This window comes from Coenobita brevimanus, chromosome 103 (genome assembly GCF_032717465.1).
Source record: "Coenobita brevimanus isolate Jiangsu-jjx chromosome 103, ASM3271746v2, whole genome shotgun sequence".
In the NCBI taxonomy this organism is placed as follows: domain Eukaryota; kingdom Metazoa; phylum Arthropoda; class Malacostraca; order Decapoda; family Coenobitidae; genus Coenobita; species Coenobita brevimanus.
The window spans coordinates 40438732-40459074 of NC_137056.1; the positions used below are offsets into that span (position 1 = coordinate 40438732).

At 43.1% G+C, this 20343-nt stretch overlaps 1 protein-coding gene across 1 annotated transcript in view; it reads right to left on the reverse strand.

Annotated features, from left to right (window-relative positions):
- Positions 1–2243: 2243 nt before the first annotated feature.
- Positions 2244–20343, reverse strand: part of LOC145415536 (A disintegrin and metalloproteinase with thrombospondin motifs 2-like) — a 208499-nt gene continuing 190399 nt past the window's right edge. The window contains exons 6-18 of the mRNA XM_080284761.1: positions 15870–16022; positions 15092–15205; positions 14390–14522; positions 12921–13120; positions 11586–11767; positions 10955–11076; positions 9832–9964; positions 7990–8157; positions 7192–7280; positions 5982–6103; positions 5190–5309; positions 4121–4355; positions 2244–2584 (exon numbers count right to left, since the gene is read on the reverse strand). Of these exons, the coding sequence (XP_080140887.1) occupies positions 2330–2584; positions 4121–4355; positions 5190–5309; positions 5982–6103; positions 7192–7280; positions 7990–8157; positions 9832–9964; positions 10955–11076; positions 11586–11767; positions 12921–13120; positions 14390–14522; positions 15092–15205; positions 15870–16022 (2026 nt within the window). The 3' untranslated portion in view covers positions 2244–2329. The remainder of the gene's footprint in view (positions 2585–4120; positions 4356–5189; positions 5310–5981; positions 6104–7191; positions 7281–7989; positions 8158–9831; positions 9965–10954; positions 11077–11585; positions 11768–12920; positions 13121–14389; positions 14523–15091; positions 15206–15869; positions 16023–20343) is intronic.

A 20343-nucleotide genomic window follows, 5' to 3' on the forward strand; every position in this document is an offset into this window, starting at 1 on the left:
ACGTAGGAAGAGACACCGGTAGCTTGAGAATTAGCTCCATTATACAGGCGGGGATAAATTGAACACATTAAGATGGTTGGGATGATAATGAATGTACCTGTTGAGGGAGGCATATGGAGAACAGTGTATAAAAGCAGATGAAAATGGATGTGATGTGGGGGAAAGATGATGGAGGTCCATGTATGATAAAGGAAAGTATCTGTAATGTGGGAGAGGTCGACAGAGTTCATGATAGCAAAACTGATGGAAGTAGACCAAGGACAAGATCAAGAACAAGGTGGATAATGATGACTGGAACAAGTGATAATGGGTAGGTAGACCAACAGTGAGAAAGAGAAGAAGAATGTTTTGCAATGAGAACTGAGTGGAAAAATACACATCACAAATCATATTAGTGTAATGACAGTGTCTTACTAAATCAGAATACGATGACCTACGAAGTATTCTTGTCGGGCCCATTCCACATGAAATGTCTGCCTAAAATAAAGGGTAACGAAAGATAATGGAGATTGTTTCTGTCATATGAAGTGTAGGAAGAGACTTGATGCTGTGGTGGGTAGGTGGATATTTGAGGTTACTGTTATAGCCTCCATTATGGCATCAAACTAAAGGGGATACGGTGGGTACGTGAGGGCAGGTGGGCGAGTAGTAAAAGCAATAAAAATAACTATATTACATGTCAGTCAACCTTAATAACACAATATACTCAAGAGTACAAAACGTCATTACCAAATATATTACAGTACTGAGAATTTCTATGATCCTTAATTAACAACTGATTAGTGAACCAAAGGTAATTACAGTTTAACCACTGTCATAAATCCTAACAGGAGATTGTCATATTTATGCCTCGTTACAAAACACACGAGCACGTCATTAGTCTACCTGTCTACTGTAGGTACAAATATAAATACTTGCTGTTATCATGCCCGCACAGGGAGACAGCCATAACCCCTAAAGCATGACTCCTTTACTTCATCACTTTTCTGAGGTTAATGTGAATCTTTTTTTTCTTTACTTTTTCACTTGTCTTTCTCCCACGATAAGTCATTACACTTCCCTCTCCTCACTTGGTATGATGGAGGTTTTACTTGTCCAACTTCACCACAAATGCCGTACATGTTTTTCTTGCTTGAAGTTTGAGGTATTTCTGCATATTCTCCTCACACTGTCTCTTGGGAAGCTCACAGGAGAAGTTCGGAGTCTGTGTTTAAGAGCAACTCACAAGTACGTTGTTACTCAATGTCAACAATCACTTAGTCACACTCCAAGCAGGGGGGGCGTCTGAGGGACAAATGATATGCAGTTCTTGGTTTAGCTCCACATCCTCACAACAAGTCAATCACTCCTCAGATGGTAGAAATTAGCACTAAAAAAAAGAAAAGAAAAAAAAAAGCTGCAACGGATATAAAGATAAAATAAAAAGTAGTCACGTACCATAAAATCAAATACTGTTGTTAAGTTGTATGAACACAACATGGGCAGTGGCTGAACCTGACTAAGTTGCTCAAGTTGAACTGAAGATTAGAAGACGCAAACAAGACTAACTCACATATCTACAAAATAAAGCAACATTGACCAGTAGTATCATAAAGCTAAGTTACCATCTCATCAAGCAACCAATCCCGTATGTCATCGCAACTCCCAGTCTCATTCTCCAGGTTATATATCTTTTTCTCCAGGGAAGGTTGGTGCTCATTCAGGTAACACCAAAACCATCTCACACAATTCCTCACACCACAATTTTTCCCATCATATTCTGCTTCCCAACACACTTCACTAACAGGCTTCATGGAATTCACTGTGATTAAATTGCAGCATTCCACTCCTGTTTGTCTTCCACCTCGTCCTAGAAGTTAGTAGTAATAATGGTACGTAGTGTCAAAGGTTGCACTTATTACCTCTTGTCTTAGTAAACAGCTGTGTTCTGGTTTTCAGTGTCACTGGTTAAAAAAATGCAATCACACTTCTATCTCTTATTAGCTTGCATTTCCATCTCTCAATTTACGACAGAATGGATCACGTCAGTCAACATCACTGCATGTCTGTCTCACCTGCAACTCCGGTATCTTTATCCCATGATATTACCTATCTTTCACAACAGCACCATTTATTCACCACTATTCCAGTCACCTAACTTAGCACTGTTAATCACTCACGATCACATTTCACTCCCAAGCTTACGTGGCCTGTGACTCAGTTCATCGACTACACAACATATCACTCATTGTCTATGTATTTGATTGTCTCTCAGTACCTTGACACTTGAACAACATCCCAGTTCGTTACGAGTGGTGTTACAACCGTGTGTTTATAATCTGTTGGGTGTTCAGTATACGACATTGGCACAGGTATGGCAACACAGCTGGCGGTATTTGGGCAGCTGGCAGTATCGGTGAAGGACGGGCAGCTGGCAGAAGGATGAGGCGTCGCGCAGGCAAGGTGGTGGTGGACAGGAGGGCTGCTGACACACCCTGACCTGCTTGGGGCGCGGACCACAAGTGTAGGTCACCTCGTTGGCTTCACCCCCACCCACGCACTCCCACAGCCGCTCCTCCACCCCCTCCCCGCAGCTGCTGGAACACTGCACACGTTGTATTATTAGACATATTTGCAACCAACCAGCAACTTATTTATTTTTCTAACAGCAGATGAAGTTAGTTTGCAGCACACTTTAAATAAACAGAAAGCTTTTAAAACTTGCCAAAAAAAGCAAAGAAACATTTACAACACTAATCCTACACGTACAGTACTACTACAAAGCAATTTATACACAGGAAGCTCAAACAAAATTATTTAAGAGTAAAAGACACCATCCTTGAACAAAATTTTATACATTCATTATGCTCACAGTAAATTTATGATGCAACACACACACACACACACACACACACACACACACACACACACACACACACACACACACACACACACACACACACACACACACCGTTCTGAACAATACCCGCTCTAACTTCGCCCGTGCGTGAGAAAAACTTAAGCATTGCGTTAGCGAGTGTGACGATTTAATATCAACCACCTTCATTATTAACATTTCAGCTAAAACTGACTACATGTTACATAAACTTACATAGGGTATTTAATGGGTCACTGTTCACCCCAAAGTGCCTGTAAACACACAATATGACTGCTCTTGATACAATACACTGTTTTGGTGCACGGTCAATTAATGCTTAGTATCAATCATTCTAACTGATATCTGTATTTCGCAGTAAAACTCAAATGCACACCACTTTCAGTAAAATTACCTTTCTTCAGCAGAGCAAGAAAATAGTACTTTATGAAATTAGCATAAAAGTAACTACAGTATACATTTCGGCACCACATTATGCATTTTAGATAACCAGCAGAGCAATGTTATTTTTCAATATATTTAAATATTAATTGGCATAAATAGCAGCTTAAACTTTTTGTAATTAATAAGTAAATAAATAAATAAATAAATAAATGTGTGTGTGTGTGTGTGTGTGTGTGTGTGTGTGTGTGTGTGTGCAGATTTATTAATTAAAAGCTTCAAAGGCGAAGCTGGAGACACTTTAAATAATTTTTTTATTATTATTATTATTATTATTATTAATGTTATTATTATTATTATTATGCATGCTTTCACACCCAACAGCACCCTAACTTCATCAACAACATTTCGCCTGCATCTCTACTTCAGACGCACCTGTTCACGCTTACCAAACACCTGTCCACACCTTGACTCCCACACCCCTACCTCAACCTCAGGAGCACATTTTCACACCCCCAAACACCCCTACCTCCCACACCAACTACATTCGGCTGTACCTCAACCTCTATGTGCCTCTTCACACCCAGCAACACCTGTGCACATCCCTACACCCACACCTCAACCTCAAATGGACCTGTTTACACACAACAATACCTGCGCACATACCTACCCCCACACCATAACCTCAGACACACCTGTTTACACCCAACAACACCTGCGCACACCTCTACACCCACACCTTAACCTCAGACACACCTGTTTACAACCATCAACACCTGCACACACCCCTACACCCATACCTTAACCTCAGACGCACCTGTTTACACCCAACGACACCTGCGCACACCCCTACCCCGCACGCACCTGTCCCCATCCTGTTGGCATCCAGTGGCCGGGACAAGGGTCTCTGAGGCAGGGTCGCTGGACGTCTGGCATGGGGTGGGGTGAGCAGTTGTGTGGGTCGACAATCCCGGTGGACCAGTTGCCAGCCGTGGCCTCAGGAAGGGTGACGCAGAACACACCTCGCTCCTGCACTCCCCCGGGGCCGCAGGTGGTCGAGCAGTGTTCCCAGGGGCCCGTCACCCACCTGGCCTCACACCTGCAAAACAAACGCCTACAGTCTCCCACCAAAGGCGAAGTTATATACCCGTATATGTTTTTATTTTAGAGTAATTTCAGTTAACTCAAATTCATATTTTTTTAAAGTTAAATTTATTCACGTGGACACAGCTGACACATGCTGCAATAACAACACTTTCACCTACTGAGCATAAAAGAGAGATTCATGTTCACCTTCTTGTTTATGATAATCTCATCTTCATTTGGGAGATATTAGTAAAGCAGGACTGTTTGCCGCACTGTAGATTACGAAATAACTGACATGGATATCTTTTAGTTATTCTACAGCTACATATTTACAAAACAGAAGGGAAAGACGAGCAGCCAAAAACACAAACAGTATACAGACAGCACAAAAATGCCTCACAAATGCATCAGACATCATAAATACCCCACAAAATGGACAAAAATGTAACAGTCAATCCCACATCTCCCCAGTCGAGGGGTTGCTGCTGAGTAACTCTCGTGTGAAACAGAAAGTATAACACCGTAATAGAAAATATAAGTGACCACGATCCCGCCCTGAAAGTATAAGTACCTCCCATCACACACCTGCCACAGAAAGTGTAAAATATCACCACAACCTGCACTGAATGAAACAGAACACAAACTCCACCACAGAGAGTACAACACAACACAACACTAACCCGAATATGTTGCCTTGACAGCATAACAACACAGCACAACACACCACTAACCCGAATGTGCTGCAGGTGGTGTTTGCAGTATTATACAACACAACACTGACTTGTATGTGCTGCAGGTGGTGGTATTAACAATATAACAATACACAACACAACAACACAGCACTGACCCGAATGTGTTGCAGGTGGTGGTGTTGAGGGGCGGGCGAGGCAGGTGGTGGCAGCGGTCGTGGAACACCTGTCTGTCGGTGCGTCTGTCTCGGCATATTAGGGTCTGGTGCCTCTCTCCTCTGGTACGTATAAGGGGTGCGGTATTAGTACACACACACACACACACACACACACACACACACACACACACACACACACACACACACACACCATTAGAATCTGGCATCAGGGAGAACAATTACATACAGCAAGCACATTATAAACACTTGTAAACATAGTATTCATAAGTCCAAAAAATACTTAAATAACCTCTGAAAAATGATCCACACAGAACTCCACGTCTCATACGTGTTTGGACCATAATAATCATGTCATTCAATAGCATCATCAAAGCTAATTAATGTCTTCCGTAATTTCTGTCGCCAAAATCAGCTCTTCTACTCCTCTCCCATCCAGCCACCCACTACCCCACACTCTCACTATACCACCTACTTCATTCATCTACCACCTTCTCCCACTACTTCTCAATTAACCACTAAACTACTTGTCTCCCACCCCACTACCAATTACTCCTCTTTCCCATCCCACCCCACTACCAATTACTCCTCTTTCCCACCCTGCCACCCACATAATCTCTCTCCCACCCTTGCCACCCAAGCCCCCTGCACCTTACCAACCAAACCTCCTCCACCCTGCCGCTCAGGCCCCTCCATTCCCCTACCTTCCACCCTGCTACTCAAACCACCTCCACTCCCCTCCCCTTCACCCTGCCGCCCCGCACTGGTACTGACCCGCCGCAGGTAACCGAGCAGGCGGTGTAGGGGCCGACCTCCCACTGGTGGTGCTCTTGTCGCATCCGTGTCAGGTACGTGGTTGTCACTCGCACTAGCTCACCCGCCGCCGTGCCGTGGATCTATGGCACGGAAACAAGTTATCTTCTGAACCTCCTGCCAAGCAATGGATCTGAACATATGTATAGTTTACGATGACAAAAGATGAGGTAATGATGGCTGATACGAATTCAGTCATGTATAGTGCTTTATATTATGCTCTTCCTTGTGTAGGTAAATAAAGAAATAAGTAAACAAATTGATAAATAAAATAAAGAGAACCAAAGTCTGCCACCCTAAGCTGAAAGACAGAAAGTCAATCCTCTGCCATTCATTCTAAGATGCTTGGGTACACTGCATTTAAAAAGACTGAACATCAGAAACAAAGGAAAACAAGAAATGAAAAATACAGTTCCAGAGTTGACCAGTTGTGTACATTATGACTGGTAATGCCGATTAACTTTTGCACAAGATTTGGAGAGAAAATGAATGACAGCATGTAGATAAATGGCTGCTAAGTGCACGCTGGAATGGACATGATGGAAAGTGAGTGAAAAAATGGCCTAGCGCATCTGAAATTATCATCATATATTTTTTTTGTCTACCTGATATACTGCACCAGAGTCGTCATCACTGGGAACTGAGTTTAAGCTCTGAGGAGGGTGATGCTAGGAAAGTGTACGAATATCCTGTACACTTGTTCTGAGAGTTGGAGTTAAGGTCAATGGAAAGATGACTACGGGCCTGGACAATATTACAGTTCTGTCATTAGTAAGGTTTATGCAGTAAATGATATTCATGGTGAAATTCATAACATTGGCTCGTATTAGTGTGATAATACCGAATTGTTGAAAATATTATATACAGTGCAGGAATACTGTATTAGTATTCATTAAAAGCAATGACCATATTATGTTATTAGTCCAGTTATCAGTTTGCAACCTACACATCGTATTTTGAACAATCTTCTCTCCCTCCTCCATCTCAGGTGACTACAGACTCCACAGGACGTTACAACAAAAGAAGTGTGTAATGTTCTATAAGTAACTACTGGTGTGTACTCATTACCTCCATTGTCACTGTTGCAAAATACAGATATCACGTATTAGAAAAAGGGGAACACAATAGATAGATAAGAGTAGTGTATGGCAAACCCATAACAAATATTTACCATGACTGAGAGAGGGCTGAGCAGGGGACCTCTGGCACGCAGCAACTCTCGATCCTCCCTGTTGCTGTAGACAAACTTGGCCCCTTCACCTGCAACACATAACACAACATACATCAACACCAGCACAGTACACATCACATATAACTCACCACGAAGCACGTAACATAAACAAATGAGATGGCATTAAGAATTAGTCAGTGTCACAAAGGACGAACGAATAAATGTTGCTTTCGACCACAGACAATAATAAAGGTCATAGTTAAATATATGTGAGAACTGTATCATCATCCATTCACCTTAAATTACCATGATTGAGTGTAACTATCCAAAGAATAGATAACGAAGTAGATAAATAAAGAGAACCTAATCCGCTACTGATTTTTGCTAAATTTCATGGCACATCGCCCATATTTCATGTCATGTGGCTTTCTGTTCTGGTCAGTTTTGCAGATCAGGCCCATGAAATTAAAAATGGCCTCGAACCACCAGTGAGTTAACAAAATTCATTCACTGAGATTTATATTTTGTGCGAAGAAGGTGTCTGTGTGATTCAGTACAACGATACAATAGTAGACGTATTTTAATTGAGCCATATTATTTACATTATTAAAGGCGAAATCTTTATTTAACAAGTTCTCAGGTTAAGCAGGTGGAAGGACTGAAACAAGCAAAACACACACACACACACACACACACACACACACACACACACACACACACACACACACACACACACACACACACACACACACACACACACACACACACATTTAAGTCTTTTTCTCTCCATAAACCCACCAATAAACGTCTTTGGGGGTTCCTGGGCCCTGTCGCCATTGAGGAAGAAAGCTGGAGCAGATGAGGCCGAGGAGTTGGCCGAGAGAGCGAGGAAGTTGGTGGTGGGCGTATCCTCTCGCACCATAATGTTGTGGGCACCCGCAGGCAGAGTGGCCACCAAGCTGTACTCTGAAGGGACAAAATATGAGGACTAAGGCGAAGGACTGTAAGACGATGCTGTGGCTCATAAACACCTGCAGGCCCAGTGGAATCTATAGGGGCACATGTGAACAGTGTAAAAACGGAATATATGATAAAGACTGATCACCATGGTGTAGTCTGAAGGGGCACAAGTGAGTGGTACAGGAGAGGGTGGCACTGTGGTCAATGAGGCACAAGGGGATGCTACACGAGATGAATATGATGATGTCAAACAAAAAAAAAAAACTAAAAGCAACAAGAACAATGTCAACACCAGCACCATCTATACTATTACCAGCATGATCAGAATTATCCCCACCATTATATCATCACCACCACCCTAGTAACACCATCAACATTACCCACAACTACCACCAACACCACCATAATCAGTCTGTGTTGGCCTAAAACAGAACGTTTGGCAAAGACTCTGATCCATTCTACAGTCTACGGAAGAAAAATCACATACTTCAGAATCTATACTTATTAATGCCTCACAAAGAATCAATAATTTTCATGTACACGCACTAAAAACGGTATGACACAAAGACCAAGGATTCAGAATTAACAACACTACTAAAACATCAAATTTCACTACTGTTAATCACTTCAAAGTTCACTGCACCAAAAGGAACATAATTATTTCCTTGTGCCTGTGCAGTTGCAGTTAATAATCCCCTTAAATATTTGGACTTTTTAACAAATGAAGGGAGATCGCAAATCCTTCTAACCGGTTCGAATCTATTATCGGTGAATTTAGAAAGATTTTACTTCGGTATTAACAGTTTTGAAATAACGCAAAGAACTAACCACTGTAACCAAACATTTATGGACGTGATTAACTGAAAACACTCGAGAACACTACTGCAACATCCTGACTACTAGTACTGCATTATAACTTCCTATTAATCTGACCATGTGAAGAGAAATAAGTCTGGGTATACCACAACACCTACACTACTATTCCAGTATTTTATCAACAACTTCCTTCCCTCCTAATACAGTTATTTCTATACCAACGAGCTGTTTCACGATTCACCAAATATCATTATGGTTTAGTAGAGCTGCTCATCACTGAAAATGCAGCTTCAAATTCCACGGCATTCAGTAAGGTGAGCTTCAGTGCGGAAGTTTTTGCATCTTGAGGAAAAGAAGCACTGTCATCCTCTCAATAACGCAGACTCTGGTTTTAATAAGATGGTACTGCTTATGCTAGTCTTACATAATATTGTGCCCTGATATTCTTCCTACCAGCCTCAAACAGTATTATGCTTTAGGGTCTATCGTACGAGTGACGTGAATCTTCTGTGTTTTACGTTGTCTTGAGAGGCAGTCATCAAGGAAATACCCCCATGTAGATCAATACTCACTGGCCTTCTGTCATGAAACTTAGAAGACAGATCCATTTGGCATCACTTGTGGTTTGGAGGAGTTGTTGTTAATATCATACCATGGACCAGTAATACCCCTAAAATGCTGATATTCCCGACGTCCAAAAATTACAATGACATTCCCCGTAGCCACTCAACTTTAGGAAGGACGCTACCAACTGACAGTACTGAGTGATGTGGTGATTGATGAGTGACGGAGTAATGTCTTTATAATGCTGATACCCACACAGGAAGTCCTTCAATCATAAATGCATCCACCGTAACACCTTACCTTGCGGTGGGATCTGCTGGTACTGGTAGTGGTGTGTGACGCAGGTGGAGCCGTCACCATTACACACCCCACACTGGTCCTCACGCATCCTTGACCCCACCACACCGTCACACCCCAGAGCCACGCACCTCCCCTAAGAGCACAAGAGACAAAATGAAGGAATACGGGTTGATATATATGCCAAAATGATGACCTGACAAAACACAATATATTTACTAAGATTATCACGTGTTTCTTCTGAATATCTCAAATTTTTAACTTGTTATTACTCTAACTGCGGCTCCTCAAAAAATTAAATCTACTTTGAGTCCATTCACGTGAAATAAATATAAGTAATCTGAAACTGTTGTTACTGATACACTACGCACAAAAAACTTAGTCAGGCCAATCTGTACGTGGCTCTAATGTTCAAGAAGTTGTGTCCTGACCTGGGTTCAAGCACATCCAAGGGTTGGTCATTTAAGAGGATGAAATATTATGCCCTTTCACGTGTCCTCATAACGTAGCACCCTATGTAAGTCCCACTGATCTCTCTCTCTCTCTACCTACCTACCTACATTTTTTTTTTTTTACATTTTCTTCATTTTCCACTATTCTTCACTCGCTCCTTTCTATTCATTTCCACTCTATTTTCCTTTCTTCTCTACCTTAGCCCACAATGATTTTCCCTCCTCCAATCTACTGTTTTTTATCCTCCTCTCTTCACCTGTTCCTCACTCTCCTCTACTCTACCCACCTCACTTTACTGCCTTTCCTCTCCTCTACCCACCTCACTTAACTTCCTCCTTACCTGTCTCTTCACCCTACTCCTCTCTTCTACCTTTCCCTCCTCTCCTGCAGACTACTCAATTCTCCCCTACACTTTCCCACTGTCCACAACTCTACCTTCCCCTTCTCCCTCACCGGCTGCTCAGTTCTCCCCTACACATTTCCACTCTCCACTACTTTACCTTCCCCTCCTTCCTTACAGGTCTCTCAATTTTCCGCTATCCCTTCCCAGTCTCCTCTGTTTTACCTTCCTCTCCTTTCCCACAGGCTACTGACGTCCCTCTCCCCAATCCTCCAGGCTACTCACTCCCCTCTCCCACTCTCCTCTGGCCCACCTGTCACCTGCCTGCCTCACCTGGATGCAGATATCGGAAGGGTTGTCATAGGAGCAAGGTGTGCCATCAACTACAAACTCGCGGCCGATGTAGACCTCATTGGTGGCGTGGCTGTAGCAGGAGATTCGACACTTCTTCTTGCCTGTATGAAAGAGAGAGCATGTTGGCTGGTGGGTAGAGGGGTGCATTTTGTGTGTGTGTGTGTGTGTGTGTGTGTGTGTGTGTGTGTGTGTGTGTAATTCACCGGGTCGGTCAGGATCACTTGATGGTCGTGATCGTCAGCTTTTTACCCTCCCGGAAGGGAGCTGAGAGCTCATATAGTCAGATCTAAGGGCAAGGCTGTGACCTTCACACACGCACACACCCGTCCCCTTGCTCAAGGGGGACAGTAACCACCCACTTCGTCAGTGAAACTTTTCGCAACCTGAGCGAGGCGCGAACTCCCGTCCACCAGTTGGCAAGCGAGAACGTTACCACTGCACCAGCGAGCGGTGTGTGTGTGTGTGTGTGTGTGTGTGTGTTGTAGGAGACGGATTTGCAGCAGTAAACTTCAATATGCAAGTAAAAAAATAAGATACAATCAATTTCAAGCCAACGATATATACTGTAGCAATGCAGAACAACACAAAATTAACAAGTGCCAAAACTGACGTCTCTTGGGTTCGTAGGGAAGCCAGGTGAGCGAGGCACGGCGGTGGTCGAGTGGCACGATGGATGAGAGGCGGGAACACTGCAGGGCACGCGGGTCCCGGCGGGGCAGGACACACTCCCCATGGCCACACACACGCCACTCCTCACGCTTGCCCCTGCAGCTGCGACCACCCCAAGCTGGACTGAGGGTGAGGAAGGCAATACGTTATGTGGAGGATATATATGGTAGCGTACATCTAGGACACACACACACACACACACACACACACACACACACACACGTAAATATATGAACACAAAGCCACGCATGCATAAAAACTGACCTAAAGAATCACACATATTTACAACACAAAAAATCTGGTCTGCGCTACGTTCCTACTCAAGCACATACGTGTGTAATGGTCTTAGACTATTTTTGTCTCCATCTTTCATACAGAACACCTCAAAATACGGTCGTCAAGATCAACCTAATCCTGTTTCCCACTGCACATGGGGTAGGGAGGTCGAAAACAGGAGTCTTTGATATCTTTCGGGTTATCAGAGAAAATAATAATAAACAGCACTATAATATTAAATCGTAAAGTGAGCAATTATAAGTATAAAACACTTTAATAAAAAAGGTTTAAAAATGTATATGATGGGCAAAGGTGATGGGGAAAGTTCGTGATTAAAGGAAATTGATGGTGGAACAACAAGGACGCTGCTGCACAATACAAGGTCAAAGTTCAATCTTGGGTACTGTTAGAGGGTTGATGGTGAAGTTTATAATAGGGAAGAGAGAGAGGTGCTGGTACAGTGTGAGTGGTGTGCAGGGGAAACATGATTGTTGTGGAAAAGGAGTGGAGTGGTATACGTTGTGTGGATGCAGTGTGGGCGACCTTTCAGTGTGTGTGATGTAGGATGGTGTGGGAATGGTGTATGCGATGATGTATGAATGGAATGAGACTGAACTGAGGATGTACTGTATATGGCGTGTGTGTGGTGTATGAGTTATGGAGTGGATTGTGGTTAAAGTGAACGTGGCGCATGAATGGTAGGTGAGTGGTGTATAACTGGTGTAGACACAATGTGAGAGGAAGGGAGTGTTGAGTGATGTATAACTGGCGTAGACATGGTGTGAGAGGAAGGGGATGTTAAGCGGTATATGTTATAAAAGAAACATATCAAACAGGGTCCACAAGTAGCACACAGCCTAGAGTTTAATACCAACACTTACGTGGGGTTATCACAGCCTAGAGTTTAATACCAACACTTACGTGGGGTTGTCACAGCCTAGAGTTTAATACCAACACTTAGTGGGGTTGTCACAGCCTACAGTTTGCTACTAATACTTACGTGGGGTTGTCACAGGCTCGTGTTCTGAAGGCCACGCCGGTGCCACACGTCTGCGAGCAAGGCCCCCAGGTTCCCCAGGGCCCCCAGCCTCCCGGCCTGGGGTTGTGGCGCACGGGGGGCTCTCCACCCCACCTGTGGTCCACACCGTCATGCTCCTCATCACCGCTGCTCATCGCCACACAGAACCCCTGCCGGCACCACTGACAAACACAACAGAAACAAGTATAAGTCAACGGGAGTCCTATAATTCTGAGTTTGGAAAGAGTTTCTTGTGTTTTATTATTGTCTCTTCCAACTTCACGTCGTCTTTACTACAACAGATGTGTTGTATCTTTGCTGATGCCAGTGAATACAGGAGTAACAACTTATTTTTTCCTGTTTGGCACCCACCACCCACTGTTAACTTTGTGGTAACTGAGAGTCTTTCTACGCAAAAGAAAAGCTGAATAATGTTGTTGCATTTGCCCTTTACCGCACAGTGGGAAGCATGTGTTAAGTTTGTATCATTTTGCTTGTGTAATCTGGGGAGGAGATCTAATGGCAGTATGCTTATCCTACATGTAACAATTCAGAAATTAAAAAGGTTGAGGAATTTCTCTTCCACTCCAATATTCTTTCATCCTTCCCTCTACATTATACTCGGTTCTACCTAACTCATCTAGAATCTTAACTGACAGGGCTGGGGCAAGAGGTTAACTGAATGATAATACATAACAACCTATCTTGTATGGCAGCACATACAGCTGCCCAATACTGTAGTAACGAAACTTCTCTTTCTTCAGTACTCTCCTTTCCACCTTCTCCACTTTATGTATTTTTCAGTCACGTAAAGACGTCCCTGGTAGCACCACACAGAACCAGACGGAAACATGGGATCTCAAGTCCATCACTTCCTTTCAGACTGCTTGAAGTATCCGATTCAAGATTTTGGGTAGGGATCCCGTGCCAGAAGATGGTGTCAAAACCCCTCACGCTCCATAACATTACTGGTGAGTTGTCTGCAGTCATAAGATAGGTTTGTGTCTATTCTGAACCCTAGCAGAGGTGTCGCTTGTGATAATTCTATGACACGTATGTACCGGTAAGTCTTGACGAAAAGGAGTGAAAATTATCATACTTCAAATCCTCAACCTTCCCTCCAACATCTTACGTTCTTATGATCAACACATGTCCAACAATGTGGTGTAATATGGCCTCTCTCACAACTCCATATTTCTTCCTCCTGTCTTTAACCTCCTTTCTCACTTCCTCGACTAGTCATCAACCACAACATGCCCACATCACAGCAACACAGCGGACAGAAATAATGTAGAGTAGGGAAAGTTAGACTACTCCTACACATACCTTCTACCCACATACACTATCCCCACACTAATATACAGCAACACTACACTAACCTTATGATCCTCGTACACACACTACGATACACTAACCTTATATTCCCCATACAATACACTACAGTTACTAACCTTTTGCTCGCCACAGACCGTACCCTCCAGCGGTGGCCCCTTCTTGGTCTTGCAGTGATAGGGGGCAGAGGAGTTGGAGCACCACAAGTGTACGCAGGGATCAACACCACCAAAACTACCACACAGACCGAACCTGACAATGCAACAGCTACTGCATTAGGTGTCCTGTGTTTTATCTGTTTGGTGTCCTGTGTTTTATTTACTTGATGCCCTGTGTTTTATCTATTTGGTGTCCTGGGTTTTATCTATCACCTGGGTTTATCTTTCCTTATTTGTTTCTCCATTCATGCCTACAGATACGTTTAAATATAATGAAAGTAAGGGAACAGATTTTTTCTTTTTTTTTTCTTTTTTTACTCCAAATCTTCTGTTGCTGCTTCGTTATAATCTTGCTTTAAGCCTACTTTTTTTCAAGATGATGGTAGTAACGATGATGATGATGATGATGATGATGATGATGATGATGATGATGATGATGATGATGGGAAAAAGGGAGGTTAATATTAATGAAACTTTGAACTAAGCTGATGATGATGATGATGATGATGAAAATGATGATGAAGACGATGGAAAAAAAAGAGACTAATATTAATGAAACTTTGAACTATGCTGAGGTGAAAAGCGACATTAACAACGAATACGACATCGATATTCACGACAAGGATAGGCAAAGAGGAGAAGGTTGAGAGAGTGTGTACTAACCCGTCCCCAAACTCCATCCTGCACTGGTCGTCAAGGGAGTACTGGTACTGGATGCTGGATTGCACTGTGGTGGCGTTCTTCCACTCTGGTTTGTTCAGCAGACACGACCAGTTCCTGAACAAGAGAAAAAGAGAATAACACATACAAATATTTACACACACACACACACACACACACACACACACACACACACACACACACTGGCATGGTGCTCTTGTCTGGTCCCCTGTACTGTAATAAACTGTTGCATTACCTAACACTGGTGTGGTATTTGCATCTGGACCAATGTAATGTAACGTAATGTAATGCAAATACTTCTGGACCAATGTAATGTAATGTAATGCAAGTACTTCTGGACCAATGTAATGTAATGTAATGCAAGTACTTCTGGACCAATGTAATTAATGTAATGCAAGTACTTCTGGACCAATGTAATGTAATGTAATGCAAGTACTTTTGGACCAATGTAATGTAATGCAAGTACTTCTGGACCAATGTAATGTAATGCAAGTACTTCTGGACCAATGTAATGTAATGCAAGTACTTCTGGACCAATGTAATGTTATGTAATGCAAGTACGTCTGGATAAATATAATGTAATGTAATGCAGGTACTTCTGGACCAATGTAATGTAATGCAAGTACTTGTGGACCAATGTAATGTAATGCATGGACTTCTGGACCAATGTAATGTAATGCATGGACTTCTGGACCAATGTAATGTAATGCAATGTAACGTAATACACAACGAACAGTACTATTTTTTTTTAGCGTCTCACCGTGCACTGGCGTGGTACTCGCGTCTGGAGCAGCGAGACCAATGGAAGCGATTGAAGGTGGCCGCGACGAGGGGTGCCATCACGGAACCCTGGAAGCCCTCGTCCTCACACTCGTTGCCCGCTACGCTGTCTCCATCGTGACTTAGACCCAAACTAAAAGAAAAACACAATATACACATTACTACATCCACACCAAGAATACACCCTCAACAAACACATAATATACACTTGATTCCATACCAACCAATGCTGTTCTCATGATTCACACACACACACACACACACACACACACACACACACACACACACACACACACACACACACACACACACACACACACACACACACACACACATTAAAAGTACCTTGACATTTACAGTTTATGCATCTTAAACTAAAAAAAAAAAAGCAGATAAAAATTAAAGAACAATGAGTAACTAAAAATAAAGGGTAGGTAACGTTCTTACAGGATGCCTCTCAAATCCATAAAGAGAGAGAGAGAGAGAGAGCACCATCAATCAGCTCTCCTCTCTGAAGTCTCTCTCTTATCTCTCCCTCTCTCCCTCCCTCCTTCCTCTCTCTCACTTTCCCACTAATGGTTTTGGAATGCTCTCGCCAGGGTAGCTGATGGTGACAGGTGTGTGGTGGTGACAGGTGTGTGTGGTGATGTGTGTGGTGGTGACAGTGTGTGTGGTGACAGGTGCGTGGTGGTGACAGGTGTGGTGGTGACAGGTGTGTGTGGTGATAAGTGTGTGGTGGTGACAGGTGTGCGGTGCTGACAGGTGTGGTGGTGACAGGTATGTGGTGGTCACAGTGTGTGGTGGTGACAGGTGTGTGGTGGTGACAGGAGTGGTGATGACAAGCGTGATGGTAGTGACAGGTGTGTGGTGGTGACAGGTGTGTGGTGGAGACAGATGTGTGGTAACGATCGATGTGTGGCTTTGCTGGTGACAGGTGTGTGGTAGTGTGGTAGAGCTATGTGGCTGTGAGGTGGAGCGATGTGGTAATGTGGTACAGCAGTATGGTAATGAGGCACGTCAGTGTGGCAGAGTGGTTATGCTATGTGGCAGTGTGATACCCCAGTGTGGTTGTGTGGTACAGCAGTGTTGAAGTCAGATAAAGCACTGTGGTAGTGTGGTGCAGCAGTGTAGCAGTATCGCACAGTAGTGTGGTAAAGTAGTAATGTGATACAGCAGTGTAGAAGTCAGATAACGCAGTGTGGTGGTGTGGTACAGCAGTGTGGCAGTATGGTACAGCAGTATGGTAAATTGGTAGTGTGGTACAGCAGTGCGGTAGTGTGGTATAGCGGTGTGGTAGTATCGTGTTAACATTCAGAGTTCTCTGGTGCCTGAGGGAAGGTCCTTTCGTGCCAAGGTTGCCAGTCACACACACACACACACACACACACACACACACACACACACACACACACACACACACACACACACAAGAGAACCAGAGTTGGAGGGCAGCATGGTCAGAATTCTACTTAAGGAATACTAAAAAGCTGTCTTATAAGGGTATGTTGGAGAAGCTAGTGATCAACCTGGTGAGAAAGAAGACTGAGAGAGATCAATATACAAATTAAAGGAGCTAAAGGGAAAGAAAAGAGGATGGAGAGAATCTTTTTGTAAATTATATGGACAAGAGGACATGAACATAAACCGAGGATGACCAGATTTTTAAATGATATAAAATAAAATAAAATAAAATAAAAGTATAGGTGCCTGGAAGAGTTTGGAAGGGGAAGTGCATCAGCCAAAGAACATCCGTGTGTTTATAAATATCCGTATGTTTATATACAGTATATATTGAGTAAATGTAGATATGGAGCCAACACTAGCCTGGCCCAAATCCTGTACACTACACCTAGGCAAAACTAGGCACACACACACACACACACACACACACACACACACACACACACACACACACACACACACAAACACGTACACTCATAATAACTCATACCCAGATTGGCACACATAAACACTCTGACAGCTACCACGATACCTACACGTGCAGACATTCACATACGCACCAACTGAATACACACACACACACACACACACACACACACACACACACACACACACACACACGGGGCCATACAACATGTACCATGACTGGTACACAAACACACTGATAGCTGCCATGATACACGGTCACGCACACACACACACACACACACACACACACACACACACACTGGTACACACAAACACAATGATAGCTGCCATGATACACGGTCACACACACACACACACACACACACACACACACACACACACACACACAAAGCCTCCTTTAATTCACTGAAAACTGACCGTCATATTATCTGAAGCACATTTCCAATAAAACCACCACTATATTCCCCCATACTGCTACTACCACTACCACTAAAAGCTCCACTATCACCATTCACCTACCACTATTACCACAACACCAACCAATATCACCACTATCATAACCAATGCTATTACCACCACATACAGTATTATCAGGGTCATTTATCATGCACCTGGAATGGAGTGTGGACGTCGACTGGACATTATGGGAACGAATATTGTAATTTATTTTCCTCTGAGAATTTAATAGCACTGGCCAACAGGTACGCAAATCAGAAATAAATTACTCACATACCAGACTACTTATTATAGACAGAGTACATCATATCCGTGAAGGCATAAACTTAATATTCTTCTTATTGGACACACGATATTCAGAATCTTCAGCCTCCTCTCAAAGCACCATCATTCCCATCACACTGAAGTAGCAACGAAAACTAGTACACTGCATCACTTTCAACATCCTGCCCCATCCACCACCATTTTTCGCTCTCAGCCCTCAACAACCGCCATCAAAATGAACCACCATCAGTTACATCCCCCAAACTGCAGCGCTTACCACCATCTAACTCTTTCACTACCATCATCACAGCCACCCATCAAACTGAAAGTGCTTGACCGAAAGAAAGAAACGAGAGAAAGAAAGGAAGAAACTGAGAGAGTAAAGCAGGTCTCCATACTCTGTTGTGGAATCTTAATTAGGACACCTCTCAACAGTGTGCCCAGGTAAATATGCCATAAATTCATTCACTTGGCACACTGATATCAAAACTAAATACTTCCACCATTTTAAACCTAAATTGCTAGAAACTGAACCACCCCACCACCATCGCCACAAAAATACCATCTCGCCAATCAGCACCACCACAACTACAAATTCACCAATCACCACCACCACCATCACAAGCGTTCACCAACCACCTCCACCACAAACATTTTCACCAGTCACCATCACCACAAATAAACACACATTCACCATCACCATCGCAAACACATTCACCAATCACCATCACCATCACAAGCAAACACATATTCACCAATCACCATCCATCACAAGCAAACACATATTCACCAATCACAATCACCACCACAAGCAAATTCATCAATCGCCACCACCACCACCGCCGCCACAAGCAAACATTCATCAGTCACCATCACTACCACCACCACAAACATTTACTAAGCACCACCACCACCACCACAAACAAAAGCATGCAGCAATAACCACCACCACAACAAGAAACAAAAACAATCAACAGACACAGAGACACGTTCACCCATCACTACCACCACAAACACACTCACCAATCAACCACCACTACCACAAATTTTTACATTCACTAATCAACACCAACACCAACTCTGTAAATTCATTCCAGTTCCTTCCTTCGTCAATTTAATTATATGATTTAATACTGAACTACACATTGATGATTTATGCACGGACGAAGGAAAGTACACAGGCTGAGGAGAAAAGAAGTTTAGCTGATTCATATGAGATGGATAAGATGGGAAAGGTGAGGTTAAGAAAGAAGAAAATGGCTGGAGGAAGAGAAGAGGGAAAACGCAGGAATGGGAAGAAGATGGGGAAGTGAAAAGAGGGAAAAATGAAAAATGAAAAAGAGGACCTGGGAAAGAAACACAAGACAATGTAAAAAGGGAAAAGAAGAGGGAAAATGCAGGAAGAGGAAAGATGTGGAAAGAAAAAGGGAGAAAACAATTAATAATAATGAGGACTTCCAAAGGAAAAACGGAGTAATGGTGAAAAAAATGAAAGAGAGAAAGGAAGAAGGAAAATGATTTAGAATAAGTGAAATACGCTAAAGAGTAGGAGGAAGATGAAGGAAGGAGTAAAGGAAAGGAAAAGAATGTGATATACAGAAAGAAATGAAGAAGACTGAGGGGAGTATGACGACAGATTTAAAGGATAGGGAAAGAAGAAGAAACAAAGAAGTGAGAGAGAGAGAGAGAGAGAGAGAGAGAGAGAGAGAGAGAGAGAGAGAGAGAGAGAGAGAGAGAGAGAGAGAGAGAGAGAGAGAGATGGTTACAATATTTACGGTCTAGTCAAGTAGGCCCTGATTATGGAATGGAGCGACTGATGAGGTTCCTCTCTCTCCCTCCCTCCC